Raw genomic sequence first — 7,210 nt, forward strand, 5'->3', positions numbered from 1 at the left:
ACTACGAAAAATAGGGCAATAGCGCGCATACTAGTCATGCTCAAACCGAGCGGAGGCTTGGCACAAAAAATTAATCTACAATTCAATGACTATGTATATGAGCAGATATTAGACTACGAATATCTGCCATTTAGATGCCATTGGTGCCACGAGTATGGGCACATGGCAAAAGATTGTCCACATAAGAGAAGAAGGAGACATTTCCGAAGGACAACAGCTTACAGAGAAAATGCTCAAGCAGATGTTCAGATGTCGATGGAGCAAGAACTGCCGGAGACGCAAGATCCAATGAATTTGGAGACAGAGGAGACAGTGAAGGGACCAGCGGATGAAAGCGAACAATTTAAGGAGGCTGCGGTAGCAAATGTCATGCATCCGGAGGTAGCTGTGGAGGAAATAGCTAAAGAAGCGGAAGCTGTGGTAGGGTTCGTCGAGGAAAAAAATGCAAATCAAGCCCAAATCGACGAAACGGAAAAGGGTATGTGCTCAGGGACCCCTATTTCCTCTCTTATTTCTCCTGAGCATCCTTCTGTAAAATATAATATTGCTTCCTCATCATATAAAGAACAAGAAAATAATAATGTTGATAATATGGATCACTTAATGTCAAATCCGGATGTGGAAACATTAGCTGAAACCTTACCGTCACTGGATATAAATTGTGAAGACAAATGGCCTCCCCTCTCTCTCCCAGTAACCCGGCATCCCTGCCCCTACAACCTGAGATCTTTGGGAGGGAATCATGAGGATCAGGGGACTTTAGGCGGTTTGGGACTGATACATTCACAGAACAGTTCCAAAAACAAACGTGGACGGAAATCCGATATGTCCAAGGCAAAACTAAAAGCAAAGATGGATGTTGCAGATGGTAAACAATATTCCATCCCGGGGGTTCTTAGAGCAGCTCATCCCCCTGAGGGTGTTATTAAATGATCCTGACATCCTGGAATTGCAGAGGTTTGGCCAGCAAACCTAAAAAACTGGCCTTGAAAGACTGGATATCAAACTCCAAAGTAGATGTTATCTTTCTGCAAGAAACCCTGGGGAAGGCTTCTGAGATTGAACCTATGCTAAAATCCCTTCTGCCTGGGTGGGTTTTCAGTGCTATGGATGCCTTTGGACATTCGGGGGGCACTGCAATTGGGTACAAAGAAGGGAGGGTAAAAGTCATCAATAACTGGGGGATGAAGAATGTTATGGGTATGGAGATAATATCCCCAGACTTCACTTTTCCCATCACCATAGTAAATATCTATGGGCCATGTCAAGGCAGGGAATCCTTCTGGGAAGAAATGATGACAAAATCTGTTATGAAATCACCTATGATGATTATGGGAGGTGATTTAAATTTTTCTATGGGCAGAGCTGAAGCTTGGGGACCATCGGCGAGAGAAGATCCCCTTACCGACTTCTTCCACAATCTCATCACAGAGAATAATTTTATAGACCCCTCCCCGATCAAGCTAAAGCCTACTTGGAGGAATCGAAGGATAGGAGAAGACAGGATTGCCAAAAGATTAGATCGGTTTCTGCTATCGGATTCTTTATCTTCCAATGCTCCTTTGATCAGACAGTGGGTTGAGGAAATAGGGAATTCGGATCACTTCCCGATTTTCCTAGACATATCTATTCCTCCTCACAAACCCCCTGCCCCTTACAAGTTTAATCCGGCTTGGCTCCAAGATCCAACGTTCAGCAATCTGTTTAAAGAAACTTGGATTCACCCTGAACACAATGCAGGCGAGGATAAAAGTTTTTTGTTCATGGAAAATTTAAAAAGATTGAAATCAGCTACAATTTCCTGGGCAAAGGACAGAAAATTGAAACAAAATGAGGAGATGATCAGTATAAGGGAGGAGCTGAAGCAGATGGAGAGCTTGGAGTCAGATGGATACTCATCACAAGTCTCTAAGGATAGAATCCTTCTCTTGGAGAAGCAGCAAAATAAAATTCTTTTGGAAAGGGAAGAAGAATGGAGGATTAAGAGTAGGGCAACTTGGTTGAAATCTGGGGATGAGAACACTAGATTTTTCCATAATTTTGCAAAAGGAAGGAAATCAATAAATACTATATGGCACCTTAAAGATGAAGAAGGGAGAGATGTCAGCTCCTTTCCAGAGCTCTCTGGTTTAGGGAAAAGACATTTTCAAAACATTTTTGCAGATCAGGGAGAGGCTACTATTGCAGAAGTCTTTAAAACTGTGCAAAGTTTTCCTAGATTCATTGAGGAAGATGAAGCAGAAGACCTTACAATTCCGGTCACTAAGGAGGAGATTGAAACAGCTATGAAGCTCATGGGCAAAGACAAAAGTCCAGGCCCTGATGGCTGGACTATAGAACTGTTCCTCCATTTTTTTGAACAAATTGGAGCTGAGATAACTGAAGTAGTTGAAGAGTCTAGGCTGAAAGGAGTTGTCTATAGACCTTTTAACTCAACATTTATTGCTCTCATCCCAAAGAAGGATGAACCGGAAAGTTTTGAAGACTTCAGACCAATTTCATTGTGTAACTGCATTTACAAGATTATTTCAAAGGTAATTGCCCTCAGATTAGCACCAATCTTGTCAAGAAATATCTCAATGGAACAATTTGGGTTCCTGGATGGAAGACAAATCCATGAAGCCATAGGTGTTGCCCAGGAGGTTATCCATAGTGTCAAACTGAAGAAAAAGAAGGGAGCTGTTCTCAAAATCGACCTCTCCAAAGCATATGATAGGATCAGCTGGCTCTATCTAAGAATGCTTCTAACTCATGTGGGTTTCAGCTATCCTTTTGTCAGCTGGATCATGGGGTGCATTACAAATGTCAGCTTTGCAGTATTGGTCAATGGAGCTGCCTCCTCCTTCTTTAATAGCCAGAGAGGCCTCAGACAAGGGTGTCCGTTATCCCCTCTCCTGTTCCTCCTTGTGGCTGAAGGGCTTAGTAGACTGATACACAAAGCCAGAAGCGAGGAAAAGGTAAAAGGTATTGAGGTAGCAATCAATCTCTACATCACCCACCTTCTTTTCGTTGATGATATCTTGATTTTCACTAATGGTAATTGCAGTGAATTAAAGGAGATAAAATGCATTTTTGATCTTTTTCTAAAAGCAACTGGAATGAAGATAAATTCTGGGAAATCACAAGTTTGTATGGCAGATTTTGAAAGAAGGGAAAGAAATCAAATGGCTGATCTTTTTCCTTTCCCAAGTCAACCTCTGGATGTTCCCTTCAAATATCTTGGTTTTTGGTTAAAGCCAGCTGCTTACAGAAAAGAAGATTGGAACTGGCTCATAGCAAAAATAGAAGCTAGAATATCTCATTGGAGCTTTAGATGGCTATCCAGAGCTGGTAGGTTGACACTTATTAAATCAGTCTTGTTAGCCATCCCAGTTTACTGGGCTGCCCTAACATGGATTCCTAAAGGTGTAATGGAGAAAATCAGAAGACTCTGTTGCAGATTTTTATGGGCAGGTTCAAAGGAATCCTCGGGATTACCATGGGTGGCATGGGACAAAGTGGCCAGACCAAAAGAGTGGGGAGGGTGGGGGATTAAAAGACTCCCTGAGTTCAGCACTTCGTTAGCCGCAAAGTCAGGTTGGAGACTAATAAACATAGAAAACCTGTGGACAAGGGTGGTAAAAAGGAAGTATATAGATCCAATGACTCTGGAAGAATGGATTCGGAGTCAAAATAAGAAGGCTAAAAATACTTCAGTTATTTGGAAGGCCACGGTGGATGCTTTCTCAGTGATCGAGCAAGGGTTAGCTTGGAAAGTGGGAGACGGCAGACAGATCAGGATTGGCAGAGACCCATGGGTTGGGTGTAATGAAGCATTTGCTTTATCACCAGGGCTTCTTCGACATCTTGATTCTAAAGGTATTACATCAATAAATCAGGTAGAAAGAGCTGGACAGTCTTCTATCTGGGGACAGGCTTGGAAGGATGATGAAGAATTAGGGTTAAATGCTAGATGGAAGAATGAATGGGAAGGTTTCATCAAAGAACTAAAACGATCCAATGTCAGGATAAAAGATGAACCTGACCGCTTAATGTGGGCTCACAGCAAATCTGGGGGGTATTCACCAAAAGAGGGATACTCTTTTCTAATGGGAAAGATAGGATGGGGAGCCCCGGAATGGTGGGCCAAGGATATATGGAAACTCAAAAGCCCTGCCAAATCCAAGCTCTTTCTCTGGTGCATTTTAAAAAGGAAGGCACCAACATGGGAAACACTACAATCACGGTTTTTAGCTGGTCCAGGGCGCTGCCCTTTGTGCAAATCTGATGAGGAAACCACAAATCATCTTTTCACCACCTGTTCCTTCTCAAGGAAGATATGGGAGGAGGTCACTGGTTTTCTCAAGGTCAATGCACAGTGGGGACATGACCCGTTGGGTGCTGCTTGGAGGAAATGGTGGCAAACTTATTCGGAAGGGAATTTGAGGAACCTGCCCATTATTTTCTGTTGGGGTGTGTGGCTTGCTAGAAACAAGAGTCTGTTCCAAGATAAGGACACACCGTCTTCTGTTATTGCCACTAATATCACAGCCATTTATACTGCTCTGCCTCCTCCTGAGGAAAAAAAATCCAGAACAAAACAAAATCATATCAATATTCAGGAGGGCATTCCTTGTGGTTTCTTTGATGGGGCTTCACAAAACAACAGGGCTGGTGCAGGCCTGTGCATACACATCAATTCCGAACATTCTTTAAAAGCTTCTGTTGGGTTGGGTACTGGCACAAATAACTATGCAGAACTATCTTCCTTACGATACCTATTATGCTGGCTCCATCACAAAAACATCAACTCTATTCAGCTTTTTGGGGATTCTCTAAATGTTATAAATTGGATCAATGGGATTGCTTCTTGTCAAAATCAGATTTTGTTGACAATTGTTGAAGAGATTTTATATCTGAAGACATTCTTTAACAGGTTCTCAATATGCCATATCTACAGGGAAAGGAATGAGGAAGCAGATCAGCTATCTAAGGCTGGTCTACATCAGGATCCGGGCAGCTGGGCGATAGAAGAGATCCGTCAGGGGCAGACTTACAGATCAGATCAGCCTCCATATGATCAGCCTTATTGATCACAGTTTATAGCTCCATTTTTGTCAGCACTCTTTACAGTTATCTGTCCACTGTTTCTTTTTTGTATATATTTTTCCTTATTAGTATTATCATCCTGCATATTGTTCACAGTTTACAGACTTTTTATATTATTTTTGTAACATCTCATCACGGTGTCGGCCATACTTTTTTGTTTGTATGGGGTTGTTTATCCTTCACTGAAGGAGACCCCGGGTTTCACATGATACGTTGATTTTTGGACTTTAACATCCTCCCGGGAGGATGACTTCTACAGGTTATCAAAACAGCAAATAGCTCCCTGATGGTTGAGCAGTGTATGAACATATGAGCCACAGCATGGCTTATGAACAATTTGTATGTAAACTTTTTATAAGATCATAATAAAAAGTTTTGCTTTTTTCCTTGGAAAAAAAATTGGTACATCAACTTCCTGGGGTCATAACTTTGGCAAACAATCTTCGTTTGGCTATCATAATACCTTGTTTCGAAGGTTTTGAAGAGGCCAAAAACAAACAAACAAGGAACTTAAATTGGGACATTTTCAATCTCTTTGTTTTCCGTAAAAACGTCGTTTAGGGCCTCAAAACGGCTCCGGAAGTTCAAGAACCGAAAAACTACCAAAAATAGTAAACTATGCTACAATTAAGGAAGTTGAAAAACTGAAAGAGGCAGTGTTGGGGGTCCAAGTGGAATAGGTGGGTGGCCACCAATATCCACCTGGATCAAGCTTGGTCCTAAACATTTCTAGTTGGAGGCTTGTCGCAAAGGTGAATAAGATTTGGAGGATTTGCAGATATTGTAGAAATTCCTTGTAGATTCAAACTGCTAATTGAAATATGCTAAAACAATAGACGTGACTCTACTCTACTTATCAGTGGAAACAATTAAACAGTCACGAAATCACGAAGCATACAAGAGAAAGAATTCAATTAACACATTACACAATGATTTCCTAGGGAAAGCCACAACTAAAAAGCCCTGCTATCTATATAATGCATTAGTTAGAAAATATGAGAAGATTACAATGCTTTGCTCAATCTCGAGCAACCTCTGCACTATCTCTATTAGTCTCACTGCTTCCTAGACAAGCCTAGACCAATATTTAACCAATTTTCTGCTTTCCCAACTCCCTATTTCCTTACAATGTTTCCTCTAGAATTATCCCCCTATTAATTTGGGAAATTCATTAATTGGTATTGCACAATCCTCATAGGCCTTCCTCTGACTTCATGCACCACCTATACAATTCAGATGATTATACAACTGATAGTACATTGTCCCTAAACTCCAATCTCAACTGTGTAACTATCATATCTGAAATGCATGAGTTATTTATGAGTAAATCATCAGTTTACTAGTTGATCATTGTAGACAACACCGCACTCCACTGCAGGCAACACCACACTACTAAACCTCCCACTAGTTCCTCCAACTGTTGGAACTAGTTTAACTGACTTTAACTTAGTTAAATTGAATTAATCAATTACAACTCAAAATAAACTCAACTAGAGCCTCTATAAAGCAAGAGACACTATACATGACTCTAGTTAGACCCTCAACACGAATTAACTAAGCCAACTAAGTCAAATTAACTTAGTTAACTAATACAAGTTGTCATGAGATGTGGAATTACAATTTTATTCCCAATTTAATTCATGGACAAAAATTAAATTAGGATTGTCTTGTTGCATTTTCAACACTCCCTCTCAATAAGAAAGGGATTATCTGCTACCTCAATCTCGCGTCTATGAAACTTGAATTTGCATCTTGACAATGCCTTTGTCAAAATATTTGCATCATGTTCCTCTGTAGGAATGTACTCCAGCAACATGATTCTCCTCTAAACACAATCTCGTAGATGGTGATATCGGATGTCGATATGCATGGACCGATCATGAAAAACTGGATTCTCATAGAGTTAGATACAACTCTAATTGTCACAGTAAATCATTGTAAGATCCATCTCCTAACCAAATAACTCAACAAGGATCTTCCTCATCTAGATATCCTCACAAGTTGCTTGACTAGCAACCGTGTACTTTGCTTCTGCCGAAATGAGTGCAACTGATCTCTGAATCTTGTTGTACCAAGAAACCATTGTTGACCTAATACTAAAGATTCCCCTTGATATGTTCTT

General features: G+C 40.8%; 1 protein-coding gene across 1 annotated transcript; it reads left to right on the top strand.

Annotated features, from left to right (window-relative positions):
- The first annotated feature begins 929 nt into the window (after positions 1 to 929).
- On the top strand, positions 930 to 5,072 carry LOC149195052 (uncharacterized). Its single transcript, XM_089407877.1, has 2 exons — positions 930 to 2,534; positions 3,105 to 5,072. The coding sequence occupies exons 1-2, from the start codon at positions 930 to 932 to the stop codon at positions 5,070 to 5,072; spliced, it is 3,573 nt and encodes a 1,190-aa protein (XP_089264003.1).
- The last annotated feature ends 2,138 nt before the right edge of the window (positions 5,073 to 7,210 follow it).

This window comes from Pinus tabuliformis, chromosome 2_2 (assembly GCF_031772625.1).
Source record: "Pinus tabuliformis cultivar Carrire ecotype Pingquan chromosome 2_2, CPIR1, whole genome shotgun sequence".
NCBI classification, from domain to species: domain Eukaryota; kingdom Viridiplantae; phylum Streptophyta; class Pinopsida; order Pinales; family Pinaceae; genus Pinus; species Pinus tabuliformis.

Coding starts and splice junctions, on each gene's coding strand:
- LOC149195052 (XM_089407877.1), top strand. CDS start 930: ATGATCCTGACATCCTGGAATTGCAGAGGTTTGGCCAGCAAACCTAAA. Junction 2,535..3,104: donor TTTACAAGATTATTTCAAAG/GTAATTGCCCTC, acceptor ACTGGAATGAAG/ATAAATTCTGGGAAATCACA.